Here is an 18,687-nt window from a genome sequence, read left to right on the forward strand (position 1 = left end):
CCAGGATGGAGCTCTCCCCATGTGCACCGAACTCACTGAAATGTGGTATTATACATCTTTCGCAGTCATCCTTGTTCAATCTTCCACTCAGAGTGGCTCCATGGGGAATCAAAAGCACTTGATGTGTTTCCTCTCTATTGTATATTCATTGTTTGAATAGGCTTGTCTCACAGAGCTTTACTGCTCAAATACCAGCATGGTCGACTGTGTGATAATCTCCCCATCCCAAATCCATCCAACATGTGTGAGATTATTACATGTGGTTTGTTAAGCAGTAAAGATAACTAGATGAATGAAATTAGTCCAAGTTGTCCTAAGATTTTCTAAAAATGTACCTTTTATTTTGATATTGGAGTATAACGTGCGTGTTGTTTTGTCTCCCATCTGTCACAGACCCGATGAAATAAAGAATACACTTTGAAAAACGCAGTGAAATCAGGAGTGTGGTTTGAGTGGAGGATGGGTGTCTTTACATCGGCACTATGGGAGGAGTACTTTGGGGTGAATGTAGATTTTGAGGAACTAATGTGGGACTGTTTATATTTCTAAAATTATATTTATTCCCATTTCAAATACGAATCCTCTGACACCAAACAACTGCTTTTAGTGCATTTTTTTTTTTTTTTTTTTTTTTTTTTTTTTTTTTTTTTAAGTGCAGTTGTCTGTCTGAAGTGGTGAGAAAACCGTCCACAACAATCCACTATCAGCTGGGTAGAAGGGACAAGGCAGATTTCTTTATATCTCACTTGGAAATGAATGGGGACATTAAAATGCATAAGTTTCCTGCCTTGAATCTAAATAAAAATGCTAATGAAACGCTGTGGGTATTAATAATGCAGAGGACGAGTTTCCTTTTATTTGCCAAGGAAACATTTCAAGAAAGGTTCTTAACAGTGACAGCACTACTTGTTTTGATGTATCAGGATTTATGACACTACATATCCTCTTGATATTTTAAAAATTAAAACACCATCTAATTAAGACTTTAATTACTGCCTGGTTTTGTAGTTAGCTGAATAATGGAATATGACTGTGCATAATACTGTATTATATATGTATCTTTGCACTTCCTACAGAGACTAATTATAAGCTTTAAAAAAAAAAAAAGGCTAATTTATGATGTAACACTGGATTCTGCCCTTTGGCCCATTTCACCAATCTCATGGGTACCACCTGCCATTAGTTCATACACCATAAGGAGATTAAAGTAAAAATGTGGAGTCAACTGACAGAAAATAATATATATATATATATATATATATCTATATATATATATATATAGATAGATATATATATATATATATAGATATATATATAGATATATATTTTGTACAGTATTATTACACATTTAACAGCATAAAGAGGAAATTCTTGAAAGGGTCAACTAACGTGCCACGTGTTTGCATTCACTCGAGGGTCATTAAATTATACTTTTCACTTTGAAGAGCCTGACTCCAGTGATAGGAGGAAAATTGAATATTGTTCAGGCAATGAAAGAGACTAAATGTAACCTTTTTTTTTTTTTTAAAAGAAACTGAAATTCACTTTTACAATATAAAGGCTGACTGTTTTGTGTCCTTTTCCAATTACCTGAGTAGCTCCAGGAAAAATGAAAAGCTAAAGAGAATACATGTTCATGCTCCAACAGGAGCGATTTGGTTAAAATATGATTGACTTTCTGAATACAAAAGCATCGACTTTCACACTCCACTGGGGTTTAATTATGCTTTTGCAGCTCCTGCCAAGACAAACCCTCAGGCCTGTGACCACAGGGGGCTGGAAATTTTATATGACATGCATGTCACTTATTTTTTTATGCCTTTAAACTGCGGCGAGCCAAAGTTTTATTGTCTGACATCATATTGAATCCCCTTCTATTTAATCCCATTTGTTGTGATCCCAGTTTTGGGGTGTCTTTGCTGCTTGTTCCTTCTGTAAAGGTTATGTTGACCAACAAGTCGATAACACCAACAGTCAGCGCAGTCCTGTAAGGCTGAGTGTGAATAATTATTGAACCTTTCTAAATATTTTAGTGGCAGTATTGTTTAGCATATTTGCTCAGAGAGGAAGCTGTCATGCTTATTGTGAACATTTAAGTGTGAGTTAAATCCTGGAAGTAAATTGGCAACAAGCCTATTGCTCCAGCTCTTGTAAGTTTAGCCTAAGTGTTTACTAAGTGGACATTTAGCATTAATAAATCAAAAACAGACAGCATGACTAAGTGAATAGGTTCTTACTTTGAGATGTACTAATAAATATTTTCACCCATTGACTTTCAAGTGTAACGGTTGCGTAGCTACAAAGTGGAAATGCTAACGTTAACTTGGAAATATGTATGAAATACTGTCAACAGATCTGACTCAAGAGTGACACTTGATGAAATGCTCATGCTTAATAATGTATTAAACATAAATTACATTTAATAAAAATGACACAAAATACCTCAAATTTACTGTTTTACTTGATGACTAATAATAATTTGGATGAAGGTAAAATGTATCACTGTCGTGTATTGTTAGCACCATGAGCTACAGAGATGCCCCGGCACACAAATCATATTCTCCAGACATAAGCGAACATGCTTGTTTGGTAAAAGGCCCAACAAAAATCACATCATCATCATTTTTGATTTTTTTTTTTTCCAATGAAAATTAAATGCAAAAATGATCATTTCAACTGAAATCGTGACTCGTATTGCAATCGCAGTATCTGCCAAAATAATCGCAATACAATTTCTTTTGTGTATTGTGCACAAAACCAAACCATAATCCTGAAAATCATCTTTCTTAATAGCAAATCTGAAAATACTGTTTGAAAAGGCTTCAAATAAAGCATAAATCTCACCTTTCTACTGCTTGTCCAAGTCAATTTGTCTTGTATCTTTGCCTCGTTGTGGTGCACTAAGCCGTAATGGGTTCATAACTGCCCCCTGAGGCCAGAGGGCAGAAAACACCCACTGGTACCTGATGGGTGGTGAGAACCATGGTTGTAGTGGGTCTCAGAAAACCGAACTTTGATAAGCAACACAAGTGGTGAGATTCATGTTTTGTCTGAAGCGTTTTCAAAATGTGTTTCTTACAGTTTTACAAAATAAGAGACTTAAAAAGATTAACTGGTTGGAGCAGTTGGGGCGCTCCATGTGTAGAGGCTACAGTCCTCTCTGCAGTCGGCCCCGGTTCGAATCCCGCATCGGACGGCCCTCTACTGCATGTCATACCCCCTCTCTCTGCCTCCCCATTTCCTGTCTCTCTCTACTGTGCTATCATAAAGGCATAAAAAGCCCAAAAAATATACTTAAAAAAAAAAAAGATTAACTGGTTGATTTTGCAAACGTACACCTGGTTAACCATCCCCACCTCCATTCATAGCAGCACACAGCTGCTCTCCTGAGCTTTCCTACCAGGCCTTTTGGGACTTTCTGCCATGTAGTGGACACCTGAATGTGTCTTGGTGCAACCTCATTTAGTAAATCATCGGTTTGAAACTAGCTAGTTGTACCAAGATCTTAGGAAGTAATTTGCATACAGACTTATGTAATAGATTTAAAATTAGCCGATGCAACTCATGAACCTCTGTAGTCTTTGCAATGACAGAGAATGATGTCTACAGAAACATACATTGTGCATTTTCAAGTTTTCACATAACAAAGACACCGCTTGAAATAAGAACAGGCTTTAGTTCCTCCCAGCATAGGGAGGCAGGAAAACACTGCAGCCCTGCCTGTCCATCACAACACTAATATACCATGACATACAATTCATACACACAACCAGAGCGATGCACGCATACACTGTAGGCACAGACCTGTTTAGAAGGGAGGAACCAGTCTACTGTATCTTAACAACTGTTGAACCAGCTTTTACTCTAAAGAGCAAGCTGCCTTTGATTTACCTCTTACTTCTCCTGTGCCTTGGATTACTGAGAATCTTCATACTAATCAGGATTCGAAAACTTCATCATTAGAGGACAACTAATATGCACTGAGTGTGCAATCCTGACAATAAAAAGAGGAGAGGAGTGCCTCTCCAGGCCTTTTATCTAATTTATCAGTGACTGCCAATCACTGAAGTGGAGTCAGTTTATCTGCATGTTTCAGAAAGCAAAATGTAAGATTTTTAAAAGAGCTTGTTCCAGAGGCTGAATTTGATTGAAGGTCATTTCCAAAAACAAATAATTAAGAGACGAGGCTTACATGACCTGTTTATAAGGGTTGATGTAAATTGGCAGAGTAAGAACTGGATCCCAGGAAATAAATTGCATTGGGACATGAAGCCCAATAGTATTTGCCACAGCATTAGAAATGCATTTTGTGTTGCAAAATCAGGGTCTTGAATATTCTGGAATGTCAGGAATGCAGTGATAAGATAATATAGGACACTGCATGTGAAAAAAACTATTATTATTTCACAACTGTCCACATTAATTCAGCCATAAAACTGAGCCCATCGCAGCCTTTCTGTTTAAAATGGTTTAAGGACCTGCAAAATCCTGAGTTTAATTACTGTGGAAGCACAATCAAGCCCGTGCTTAACACCCTGAGATTGCACACCAGGTGATCATAAACGCGCATGATGACAGGCATGACAGACATAACAGTGTTTGTGGGAGAGTCCACTGCAACAAGAAAAAAACTCTGCTTACTGTATAATTTTAGCCATCAGTCAGTGGTAAATGGAGAGTGGGATGTGTGTGAAAACTGAACACACTCTAAGCAGAATTAAGCTGCAGACTAGTGTCCCTTGAGGCTCAGGTATCCAGTTTTAAAAGCAAATGCTTTGTGAACAGAAAGTGCCCACAATGCAGGACTCCAGGGACTACTGAAGTTAAAGGTGCTATGTGTCCAGTGGAGGCAATGAGAGGCCGGCCCTTGAACTGCATGCTGCAAGTGATGGGTTATATTTAGACCAAGAGGATCTGTTTACTGAAGCAAATATTAAAAACTTTATGTATGACTTAAGGGGACAGGAAAGCAATGGAAGGTGTCCATGCAAAGATGTAGAACTGTATACTATAATATCCCCTCGTTTCTGATTAGATTGTGTTTTAGGCCACATATGATGTCGAGTGTTAGATTTTGCTTTAAACAGTCTACACAGTGAACATGAAAGGTTGATAAAAAAAGGTCAAAATCATTTGTTTCCTTGTTCAAGTAGCCTAACCACAGTACCCAATTAAGTATGAAGTCCTGAAGAGAGTACATAAATGTCTGTGTCCGACAAAGGTAAATAATGGCACAGTCATCACATAACTGAGGAACAAGAGTTGTACAGGGACCAGGCAATACATTAATCTGGCACTCACTGAAACTGTTTTATATTTTAATCACAGACACACACAGAGAGGCTCCTGGTCATTCAGATCTCTTGGGAAGTAAAGCCAATCCTGACACCATCCTGTTAGAAACGTCCAAAATATATAAAGTTATAAGAGTTAAGCCACTCTAGTGTTTGTGTGTCTGTATGACAACCTATCAAACTACAATCAACCAAAACGCGCCGTTTTACCACAAGGAAGGAACGTCCCACCAGCCTCCATTCACGCATCCACTAATCCAACGTGTACTTGATTATCATTCAAATAACATGACTTTAACAATGAGACAGAGGTACTTTAGGAAATTGGCATGGTCTTCTAGTGGTTTCGGCTTACATGTTACGATGAACTGGACACGATGCACTGCCCTGTTTCAACGAAATTTGTTCTAAACTTGTAGCCTCGTACACATCAATTGCACCTGCCCTGGCAGATGTAACGTTATTTGCATTGGAGATGGACAGCGACTTATTTTTGAATGCTATTTATAAAAGTTGTCAGTTTTGACATGTAAGAGCGCCACGTTTTTTTAGATATAGGCCGAACTATGCAGATGTTGCTACTGATTCGGAAAGGATTTACATCTGAAAGCCAGATAACAATTCACAAGTGTTTGTAAGTAAGGAAAGCTAAAGAATCGTTTTTTTAAAAGGTAGTCTGGAGTTCCCGCTGCACATCAAAGAATAGCACGGCGTGCAGCTGCCCCTTCACACACTGCATCTCAAGGGAATAGGACAAATTGATCTGTGCTTTAAGTTTATTCAAATAAATGTTAATGAACAGGTTTACTTGCCGAAGTTGGAACCAAAAGGCAGGCGGGTCGCTCGATCAGCTCAGGTTGCTGTTTCCCGGTCACATTCATTTCCCATAAAACCGCTTTCTCTGTCCGCTGACTTCGATGAGAGTTTTTCAAGTCATTTATCCAGCAATTGAATGCAAGTGTTATTCACCGGCGTCCCGTTCAACGACAGAGTCAGACGGAGAAACCATGCCTATGCGCTCTAGTAGGCTTTTTTTCAAACATGTAAAGCTGCGTGTGTCCTGCAATTACAACAATTTTGCCTGCTGCAGAGACAAATTAGTCACAGCGATCTTTGCTTATTTCTCCGGCTCAGCCCTAACTGTCAGCACACTGTGGCTCGTCTGCTGCTGCTCATCAGTCTGCATGTCTCTCCACCTGCTGCCTGTCCTCCCATTAACCATTCCTGCGTCAAACCACAGGACGTTAACCCATTCACTGATATTTAAATTCTGGGTGCATAATGGCGTTTAATCAGCATAAATCACGGCTATATATCATTTTTCTGTCTTTAATTAGTGCCAGGAGTGGCGGCAGTAGCACTATATTGGTGAGGTAAATTACAATCAGTTAAATTAGTCTTGCATCACCAAGATACAAAACAACAAAATGAGAGATCAGTGTAGAGCTGACTAGAAGTCAGTCAGGTGAAGCTTGCCAGCTACCCTGAGCATGTTAGGTCTTAATGGGTGCTGGCACACATTAGTTTCTGTGGACATTTGGGAACACTTAAAGGCATGGCTTGAGGGGAGCGGGCTTTGCTCATTTTTCTGGTGGAGGGGAGATGGGTCAGAGATGATTATTTGAGCCAGCCTTAACATTGACTCCTTATCACTGGCCTGAAGGAACCGGTGTTGCTGTCTGACTCCTACAACCTTCAGATTTAACTTTGGATTTTAGAGGTATGAAAAGGTCTATACAAAGAATATGGCACTTCTTCCCATTACACATCACACTATCAGGAGTAATAGAGGTTGTAAATAGACTCTCAAACACCTAAGTGCACACTGCACCTGACAGATGGCTTCACTTTGTATGGCTACAAGTCTATAATTAGTGATAGACTTTTCCTTTGTGTTTTTTATGTTTAGGATTAGAGGTTTAGATATATCTGGGAGGGTTACAATAAAGGACCGCTGCAGTGCACTATATTACAGGAAAGCACTATCATCAGAGAGTATGAAAAGGTATTATCAGAGGATTGGAAAAGGTGTGATTCTTACAAAAACCTACTTTAGCTTCATACTTCAATGACAGACATCCACTCCTGGAATTATATTTTTACCTGCAAAATCTGATGAGATGATGTTCTAGCACTTGTTATGGATTTCAGCGAAATCTCCCTCAACCTTTTGTTGGCTAGTTCGAATTCAGTATGCATCCTTGGGTTTTATTTAAACATTTCTACAGGCAGAGCAGAGCCGCAAAGGTAAAAAGAAAAAAAAAAAAAGCTTTAATGTTTGAAAGAAAGCTCAGAAGTAAGAGATTTTCGGCCAGCTCTAGGAAGAGTCCTGGTTGTTCCACACCTTCTATTTAAGAATTATGGAGGCCACTGTGCTGATGGGAACCCTCAATGCAGCAGATATTTTTTTGTAGCCTTCCCCAGATCTGTGCCTCAACACAATCCTGTCTCTGAGCTCTGCAGGGAAGTTCCTTCCACCTCATGGCTTGGTTTTTGCTCTGATATGCATTGTCAGCTATGAGACTTAATATAGACAGGTGTGAGCTTTTCCAAATCATGTCCTATCAGTTGAATTTACCACAGGTGGTGTAGAAACATCTCAAAGATGATCAAGAGAAATGGGAGGCAATTGAGCTCAATTTCAAGTATCAGAGCAAAAGGGTTAGCAAAAATTACTTATTTTGGTATGATGCTGCAAGATAACAAAATGTGAAACAAATAAAGGGGCATGGACACTCTCTTAAGACAATGTACATACCACACTTTATGTACCCCTTAAATAAAGCAGTTAATATATTAAAATACATCTAAAGAAAATGAATGCATTGCTTAATGCTCACAATACAGAAATGCATTTTCAATCCGCTGTACTAAGGTTCCTTTAGTAAATACGCTGATAACAGTACTGATGGACTGTGTCAAACTTGATTGCTGTACAGCCTCAAAAATAAATCAAGGCAGCTGTGTTAACACACTTACTTTCTGTCTCAACAAGAATAGAAAAAAGAACCACTAAGCTCCACAAATCACTAAGAGAAAGTGTAGCACAGAGACCCTAAAGACAGCTCAAAATGCCCAGGATCTTGTTCGCAACAAGATCGTTAAAAATGGCTCATCCAGTAGTGCCAGTAGTCATTTGAATGCATTGAGTTTGGTTGCTTCTTTGACCCAGTGATTTTGTTTGCGCTTTCCGACCTGGCCATTTTCTGCTTGAATTAAGGACTTTAGGACAAAAATAATGACAGCTTTACTCTGAAAACAAGAAGAAATAAGGTCATGAATGTTTACTTTGGGAGAAACCTTCAACACAACACATTAAGATTACCAACCAGCAGCTACAGACTGGAAACAGATAGCTCTATTCAATGGTAACAAAATGCACTCAACAGCATCTTTTCAGCTCACAAGCAAATATCTCATGAACTGAAATGTAAAAATTACAATTGGCGGTCTTTAGTGGTTAGCTTAGCACAAACACTGGAATCAAGTTGAAATAACTAGCCTAACTTGTCAAAAGATAACAACATTTCCCACATTTCACATTGAAACACACAAAAAAAGTTTTTTACACTACAGGACTTTGGTCAAATTAAACAAACCAGGTTAAAATGTTCATGAGTGATCTTCAGAGGTGCTGTAATATGGATTATGTTAACTTTGGACGGAGCTGTGTTAGCTGCTTCCCCTTGTTTTCAGTCATTATGCTACTGTAAGCTAAGCTAACTGACTGCTGGTAGCTTCATATTTAGCAAACAACTATGAGAGTGGTATCAATCTTTTCAGCTAACTCTGGGCTAGAAAATACGTTTTGTCAAATGCAGGTTTTCTTGAATAAAATTAAGTTTTCTAGTAGTTGTATTATTTCCAGGGAGTATATGAAACACAAATGCCCGTGTGATGTGTTTCCTGTTTAGAGATACGTCAGTATACCTTGTTGCATTCTAATCATGAATTTTGACAATCAAAGGACGAAATAACCTCTTTGGATCAACCCCACAACTTAATAACAACTTAGACTACACTTTGTTGTGTTGCAGAGATCTACTGAAGTTAGCATGCTAACCAGCTAACCAGCTAACCAGCTGATTAATTAGTACATGCGAGTCAGCTACTGTATAAACCTGTGTGTCAACCATCCTCTCCTGGCAACAGTCCTCCACTCTTTCCTCAAGCTCGGCTATTGCTGATGCTCTACCTGCTCTCCCCAACAAGTCCTCCAACCTGAACAACCCTCAACAGTTTTGGCCAGTCATGACTGATTTCTAATATTCTGAGATTTATATAGTTATTGCCCAAACATCTGCACCAGCATCTGAGTTCAGTTTTGTTAAATCTGTAGCTCAAACCTTCATAAGGTGGTAAGATGTCTGTATTTCACCTCAGCATTTCAGCAGAATTTTTTGATATGAAATCAAACTTGCAAAATTCCCATATCATGAAGGGAAATGATATTCCAGTATGATGTAGCATCTGGTATCACTGTGAAAAAAATAGACTTCCATATGTCCGACCATCAATCAGTTTTTTTTAAAGCTCTGTCAGCCCCTCTCTCAGCTGCGAGCGTATTGCTCTAGATCTTTCTCTTGCATCTTTAACTTCTGTGGGGCTTTGAAAACCTTTTGTCAAAGCTTCAAAGTGACTGTCTTTCTCTCATATTATATCTAAAAATGTTCAGGTTTCTGGGGTTGTGTTTTACATTCAATACTCTGTTTCTAAGCATATTTCTGGAATTGAAAATAGTACTCCACCAAAAATGTTGACAAGCAGTTTTCTAGGGATCCTTACCTCATTCAAAAATAATTTCTGGTGGACCAGTTTCTGTAGAATTTTGTCATTTTGACCTTTATTCGTTTCTGTGACTGAGACTGATGAAGCATATGTTCCTTTGGTGTTTTTTGTTCCCACTAAAGTCTGAAACAGGTGGTTGGGAGGCTGAACTGGAAACATCTTGCAGAAGCCAATTTTAACTTTCAACTTTGAAACTTTTCCTCCAAAGGAAGCAGGTAGGCAGAACTTGCAATTCTGACAAGTAATGCATTTGTGAGACTTTTCAGTCAAGTTTTTGAACAATACCGAGAATTGGGTCTGCCCTGATTAAAGAGTCTAGTACTGTAAGTGAATGTAGGCGAAACTCCTGTTTTAATCCCTCCATTTCTTAGCACAGCCTTCATGTGGCTGAATTCCTTGCTTGGCATTAAGGGGCGTTGCTGTTAATTGGTTCAGTTCTTGTACTGTGAAACCCCTTTCTGTTCAAATTGGAAACTTATCAGACAACACACAGACTGCAGACAATAACAGAGGCAGGGTTAATAGAAGTTCAGCCTAAGGTCTTATTCTTTCTTGCATTTTCTAACAAGTTGCCATATTTTCAAATCTCAAGTGGGCACACTGTTTACAATACTTAAACATGCATATCCTCATTTCAAAGTTTTGTTCTTCAATACAAACCTTTGAAGAACTTTCCTAATGTTCACAGACAAAACTATTTTTTTCTCCAAATGTATGCATTGAAACATAACATTCAGTCCTTGAATTGCAACATTTGCTCCACCAAGCCTTGTTGTTTACAGGCATAAGATGCTTAGGTGCATGAGTAAATTATCATTTCAGTCCAGATTTCACAAGAGTGGGCTGGAGTAGCTACAGTGGTGCTGAAAGAGCTAAATACCAACATTTGCAACATACTGACGCTGACAATGCTTGCAGGCTGATGTTTAGCAGGAATAATGTTCACCATGTTCATCATATTATTATCATATTAGTCTAGTGTGCCAGCATGCTAACAGTTAATTAACAGCTATTAACAGCTAATTACTAAAAGAACAGCTGAGGCTAAAAAGAACACTGTTAGTTTTAGGTGTTTAATCATAAACAGAAACAACTTTGAAATTTTGCTGCTGCCTCTCATTGCCCCTAAACCAGTGCCGTTAGCAAAACAAAAGTACAATTTGTAGCCAGTAACACCATCTGTTATCAAAACAAAATACTTCCCAACTGTAATTTGCTAAGCTTTATACTTAGGACAGTTAGATATCTCTTCATTGCTACATTGAAAACAGCTTTTTAAAATTTTCTACTACAAAACAGACCTAAAACCAAGTCGAAACACAGTTAAAAACATAGTCAGATCGCTAGACAACTGTGAGATAGCAGCAGCTAGCTATACTCAAAACTAAAGTAAATTCCCCAATGTTATTGATATTCCTCCAGTTGTTATTTGTAAATGAAAAGCATACATTTTGAGTGACATTTCGGTTATTCACTTTGTTAATCCATATAATTAAATAAGGCAGCAGTTTCATTCTGGAAAAGGAAGTCCTGCTGAAGGTAGCTAGCTTAGCAGAGCTCAGTAGTTGCTATCTCAGTTTTTGAATCTATAAAGGGATTTGGTGTGGTAAAGCTAAGTTTAAATCACACATTTACTCATATCGATATCAATATAAATATTAATAGTACTTTGACAGACAAAACCTCAGACAATCACAGAAACACTGACTGTAAATAATACATAATAAACAAACTAGTTAAAATGTATAAGAAGCTAAGATAGTTGATAGTTGATAGACTGCATTAAACTACATGTATTATTAGCAAATTATGTAGTTTTTGGATAAAAATAATCAGCTTAAAAAGACATAAATAAAACCATTACAACAAATCTATGAGTTTTAGTTTGCTGTCATGCCTTACAACTTGAAACTGTTTTGTCTCAGCTTCACTGCTTCTGTAGTTAATGCTCTCTCTTTGTAGGGCAGTATATTTGAAATAAAAATCAACTCAAACTTGAGTTACAAATCATCTGAAAAATGTTCATTGTTCAGAGACAACTGTAACTCTCTAGCCTGCTTAAGTCAAATGCCTCTCCAACATCTGGCAGCTGACAGGGTTTTAACTGACGCTAACAGAAGAAATCATCTCTCCATTTCCCATTAGTTCCATTATTGATAGGTGTTTGGCAGCACAGATGGATTGAGTGGCTTCCTGCTGAGCTATAATGCAACCATGAACTCATGTTGCTCTCAGTTCACATCTGCCTTGGGATCTTTGTCATGTGTCATACTCCCTCTCTGTCTTGTCTTTTCTTTTCTCCTTTCAATTTAAACTGTTCAATTACACACACTTGCCTCACCAGCTCTAATAAGATGATGAAATCCCTGAGCAGGAACTTCTGACAAGTAATAAACTAAACTTTAGACTACAGTTTACAACATTTTCACCACCAGCACTCATAATGTCATGAATAAATTACAAAAGAAGCCTTCTATATGGATTTTATGTAATGAATGACTTTTTTGTTGTGCTCCTTTTTCTCTGGGTAATCAATATTTTCTACATCTTTTGTCAAGATGTTTGTTTTCTACCCTGATTTGTGCTGTCCAAAAAAAGTTATGACCTACAAATAATGTATAACCTCAGGGATCCAAAGCCTTAATAAAGGCTACTGTTGTTCAATAGAAGTAGAATGGAAATCAGCCGTAGTGGAAGGAAATTAAAAAAAAAAAGTGTGATAAAATGTCTGCCTCCAAAAATAACAGAAATCTGTCAGTACTCTGGCCATAAGTTGTCATTACATTGCTGCCTACTACTCAACATATTTTGTTCCAGCCAGTGCTACACAAAAATAGGCCCTACAACCACATATACTACAGATGACCTTTAAATCCCCAATTATAAAGTAAACTAAAAAGGTCAAATTTAAAGGTCAAAATGAATTTTCTTTATCAGCTTCTCTTTTTTTAGTAAGTCCTTTATTTATCTGACATCTAGCAGCTGCTGTTATTAAGTTGTAACAGCTTGCATAAATTGGTATTTTCTGTGCACAATGGAGAGACCTGCAGTTTTATTTAAATACATTTCAAAGTGGGAGCTTGTACTGTACGGGAACAAACAGGCGGGACCTGGAATTGAGCTCTGTGGGACTTTTCAGAGAGCTGTGTGCCTCTGAGAGATGAATTGTCTAACAGACAAAGGTCTATTAGAAAGATGGGATCTAAGAAAGCTCAGTACTGAGCCAGATACCCACCTTAGTTCTTAAGTGAGTCAATTAAAATTTCATGATCAAATCTCAAATGCTGCACTGAGGTCTAAAAGAATTAAGACTGAGTAATTTCCTGGCTGCATTCATTCCTTTTTTTTTTTTTTCAGTTAAGCAGAAACAGCGTATGTGCTCCGGGGTCGTCAGAAAATCTAAGGACAATTTTCTCGAAACTCTTTAAAAGCTTAATGTGAGTTCTTGTTGACCTGCAGTCTGTACTTATTGCCATTATATGTGTTCTCAGAAAGATCCTGTTTCAAAGAAACACCGTGTTCCTGCACATTTAATATTGATCCTGGCTGACTCTGAAGGCATTAGTCTGAACTGTTTGATTGAAAAGACACAATAAAGGAGCTCATATAGAATAAGAAAGATTAACATCAGTATATTCAGTCTTAATCAGCTATATCAATGTCTACCGTATTTTTTTTTATCACCTTTTAAAAGTGATTAGCCCATATAGTCCTTGGATGAAACATCTCACATCCTTGTTTACATAAATCTGAATAATTGTGGGTCACTGAGCAAGCTGTGAGATAGCAGACATATCTAAAGTTCAGGCTGTGCCTAGAGAAATGTTTAACTAAAACACCAGCCTGGATGAATTAATCAAAAAAAAAAAAAAAGCCAGAAGGCTCGGGGAGGTTAAAACCACAGCTAATGTGTGAATGTGAAGTTAATGTAGGTTCTTTTTATTAATGATGCACATGAAAGAACAGAACTGACTCTCTATATTGACATTTGCTTATGAAGAGTCATTCACCAAGCCCTCATAACACCTTGGCTGAAATTGACTCTTACAGACCACAATGCAAACCTGTGTGTGTGTGTGTGTGTGTGTGTGTGTGTGTGTGTGTGTGTGTGTGTGTGTGTGTGTGTGTGTGCTCGTGCATTTTCTCCGGTGATGAAGCTGCGTGAGTGCCCGCTGTGGTTTGTTTGGGTGAACCCACCGACTTTATCTCTCGCTGCCAGAGATAAGTCAGACAAGTGCCACAGGTGAGAGCGGTCAGTGGTGGGACACGCCTTCTAGTCCTGAAGGCGTGTCATTTTCTCAAAGAACAGACTGGTTTGAAAGAGTCTGTGCCCGTCTGAGTGCGGGCAGATGCAGAATGATGGCTTAGTAGAACGTGATCAAGAGAGGGCTGGATATCATTCTTGGCTGTCGTCAGCTGTTTCTGCATTTCTGATATTAATATAGCAATAAGCCACAATCAAACTGTTAAAAAACCATAGCCTCACAGACAGTTCTTTGGTTCTGGGCATATTGTGACATCCAGCACCCCCAGAGCAACATTAGAATTAGCAATAATGTGTTTAAAGGTAGCACACAGCTATCAGCTGAAAACAGCTGCCTGTTGCAGCTGGAAACAACACTGATAAGACTAGTGAGACTAAACAAAAACAGTTGCAGCCAGTGAAACCAAAACAATGAGCTAAAAGATGCTAGAATGCTCCGTAGAGCTGATGCAGGGTTGGGTGATGATTTTCCGTGGGTTAAGTGGCACCAATACATGTACTAACACATTAACTGATGTTTTGGCCACTTTGGAGCAGCGCAGCAACCTGTAAACACATCACCGACATATTTACGACTGTATAGATCTGTGGTAAAGATAGAAAACATATGCCTATTTGAAGATGCAGCAGACACAAAGCAGTATTAGCATTCATTTTGAGTCATGTTTGTGGCAGCCTGATGAATGGAAGTCCAATATTCGCTCTTCTTTTGGTTATGATTGGATCTTCAATAACTCCTGGGGGAATTATCTGCATCTTTAACTGCTAAACAGTCCAACGTTTTCACCAGCTACTTGGTAGCTGTGTTTGTCTGTTAGTGCTGGAGGAATACAGTGAGTTCATCATTGTTTTTTCTCTAAACAGCTCCCTGCTGCTGATGAGAGGTCAGACTGAACCAAAAACAGTTATTCCAAGATGACCCATTGTTCATATGAAAATATTAATTGGTGCAGCTTTAAACTGGTTTTAACTGACTTTCTTTGAACAAAAACAACAACAACACTTTACTATCACCTCATTCTGTTGATATGGGGAAGGTGGCAAAAACAACTTACCTGAATACACAGTCTAGATGTCACACAGCAACATTAGCATTCATTTGCAGTCATATTTGTTATTGTCTGTGTTTGCCGCAGCAGGCAGTTGTTAAAAGGAGAGTGAATATTGGACTTACGTTTGCTGGGTCACCAAAAAAACATGACTCCAAATGATTGCTATCTGCTACGCGAGATGAAATTCACTCTTTGCAAACATGTTCACGACAGTAACTGAGAAGGTCATAATATGTCAGTGTTTGCTGCTTGTTTCCATGTGCACATCCTCCTCATTAAGTTAATGCAGCTTTAGTTCGCAGGCCGTAAACGCAAAACAATGAGCTGAAAGATGCTAAAAAGCTTCATAGAGCTAAATGAGAAAAAGCAGTTGGGTGATAATTCTCTGTCGGTTTGTATCTACAAGCAGCACCAGCTTTTCTCACTCAGTCTTTTCATCCATTGTTAATATAAGAATGGCAGTAAGTGCTAAACTGTCCCATAGTTGGATCAAACTACTGCTTCTACAGCTCTCATTGAGAAAAGACTGACGAGCTGTGTCTCCACGAGGTGTCACAGCCTTTAAACTGCTGGCTAGTTGGCCCGCTCGAAGATTGAACTTGCTACCTTGGCATCGGTACAGAAGCTCCATATCCAAGCAAGCATACATAAAAGGGCTGCGGCAGCCGTGGCAGATGTTCACGGCGCCGAGGTTCAGACAACACGGCAGTCTGGGAGGTCACCACCATAGTGAGCGAAAAGACGCTTATCTATTCCGTGTGGCAGCGTTTCACAAGCCCAACCAGAGAATTACTAAGTGAGCGCTCGAGAAACACTAACCACCAGCTTCTCCTCTCAACACTTCAAACATACTGATACACATACAGGTAAAGCTGATGAAGTGGAACAAGCCGTTGGAAACGCAATCAAAAAGCTCAAATCTCTGTCTGCTCATTTTGTATTGAGACAGGTTAGTTGCTGCACATCATAACAGCGCTCCGTGGTATTCAACTGAATGAAGTTCAGTCTTGATTGTCCCGCGTGGGCACATTTGTATAGAGAGAGAGCTCCGGAGAGGTTTTCAACAATCATAAAGATGTCTTTGCTCTTTTCTATCCATCATTAAGCTAATTAGGCCCTTTGTAACAGGGTGATTATTTGAAGAAGATGTGAATAATATTGTTCCCTAAAAAGCAATTTTCTGGAATGACAGTTAAAACCTGAAATCATTAGGTTTGCTTTGATAATATTTTTTCGAGAAACATAATCAATGTTCCCTGCGTAAGTGTATTTTGCGCTGGACAGAGCGGCGCAAGGGATGAGCATATTTGTTCTTATTTATGAATTAAATAAACAATAAACCTTTGTTCTTCTGTCCATTTTCTAAATGTATTTTTTTATTTAAACCCATCACCTTCTCATTAAGCTTGTGTTCTCTTTCCAGCTTCAACTTAGAAGTGGTTAGACTTTCAAAATACCGGGTGCCAAAATAGAATGAAAATATTCAAAATATGCTATGGGGAAAATTGCAAAAAAAACTGGAAAAAAACTATATACCACTTTTAATAGGTACCACTTTTTATAAGCCATGTTTTTGAGTTGCAACTAATGGCTTCACTAATGGTTAATAAACCACTTATTAATGCTTTATAAATCAGTTACAAGCCATTGCGATATTAAGCTAAAACAAGATAAGATAAAAACTGAGAGAGACCAAATTCTGCAAGGTTGGATGGTGGGTCCTGGTGGGCGGGGCTTGGGGCATGGCTGAAGGTACTGACTGCTTTGTTATGACATCACAAAGTTAGACAGAAGTCCTGACAAGTTGTTTTAAGGCTGTTTGGGGAAACAGACTGTGTACACTTCTCTGTGCACAGAGCGCTTTGATACTTTCACAGTATTAATATAGAACCTAGACCTGCTTTATAATCAAACAAGACATGGACATCTACCTTGATACAATATGGTCAAGCTTTAAAAGACCCTTTTGACCAGGTTTAATACATTGTTAATGACATCCTGTCAGTTCATTTTCTGTTCACTATCAGCCTTCTGCTAATGAAGACATTTTTCCTAAAACTGCATTAAGGAAACCATCAAAAGCTCAACTATATCTGGTTCACTACAAAGCTTAAAACCTCTTAATGTTGAAAATTTCTGAATTGCGCAGATGAAATATTCAAATGTATTACAGCATGTCCTTCAAGACTGTTTAAACTCTCCCACATGAAGATTACATTTTCATGATGATGTTTTATAATCTGTATCCTCGACTAATGGAGACTGTCTCTATCAGGTGCTGGTCACTTCATGCTATGTGTCAATTTTCCTCGACTGGACAGTCCAGAGCTCAGTGGAGACCGTCCGAGCAGTTTGATCCCAGGCCAGGAAGGACAGAGGGAAGCGACTTAAGATGTTCAACATCTCTGGCCACTTCATGACTTTTTAATGTTTTCTATTCTGTTTCTATTTTATAATTCAGTAGCAGGACAGTGTACTGTAGGGAGTAGATGTATCATTAAAGTGGGGGTTCAGCATGTGGGACGACTGGCTTGTGACTCCATCTACTGGTCACTCACTTGGCTTTCATGTTAATGTGTTTACTGTAGCTTTATGAGGTGAAAGAAAGAATAAGAAATACAGTGTAGAGATATGTAAAGTAGAAATTACTTCAAAGGAACTGGGAGTGCAGCAGGCAGAATAAAAAATCAAAAATAATGTCCGGCCCAGGCAAGCGAGAGCAAAGACTTGAGTGTGCTCTCACACTGAGCTGTCTAGGTTTCCTCAGGTGACACTGCTGTAATCTCACAGCTAGACATCACAGAGGAAACCCGCAGTTCTCTTCCTCTCCACATCGCCACCGCGCCCGCCAACGCACCATCAAAAATGCAAAACCATGGCATGGAACCAAAAAATGAAACATGGCTCATGGTGAGGGGGGAATATCACAGCGGAAGAGATTACCACTGGTGGGGGGAGACTTACAGTCAGAGTACTGTATTAACAAAACCCTGCGGTGAGCACAGCAGGATTTTCATGGATTGGGAGGCAAGGTTTTCTGACAAACACGGGAGGAAACTAGTAGAAGTTATAAATTACTGAGTGAATCTGGTAAGACTTACACATGCTCTCATTAATTGACCTAAAAACCCAGAACAAAAACAAATTACTGCATGAAGAAGGAAAATGTATTACTGCTGATGCCATTAAAGCCTTGATTGAAACAATATGAAGCATTGACAAAAAAAAAAAAAAAAAACCAATTCCCAGTTAATTAAAGTTTCATTTGAAGTTCTAAACACCTAGCATA

General features: G+C 38.6%; 1 protein-coding gene across 1 annotated transcript in view; it reads right to left on the minus strand.

Annotated features, from left to right (window-relative positions):
• sntg2 (syntrophin, gamma 2) overlaps positions 1-6,420 on the minus strand; it is an 86,058-nt gene extending 79,638 nt beyond the window's left edge. Inside the window, exon 1 of the mRNA XM_087179452.1 lies at positions 6,107-6,420. Coding sequence (XP_087035578.1) covers positions 6,107-6,175 — 69 coding nt within the window. The 5' untranslated portion in view covers positions 6,176-6,420. The remainder of the gene's footprint in view (positions 1-6,106) is intronic.
• Positions 6,421-18,687: the final 12,267 nt, after the last annotated feature.

This window comes from Seriola lalandi, unplaced genomic scaffold (genome assembly GCF_002814215.2).
Source record: "Seriola lalandi dorsalis isolate HSWRI2012SDOR001 ecotype SW California unplaced genomic scaffold, Sedor1 jcf7180002054842, whole genome shotgun sequence".
In the NCBI taxonomy this organism is placed as follows: Eukaryota; Metazoa; Chordata; class Actinopteri; order Carangiformes; family Carangidae; genus Seriola; species Seriola lalandi.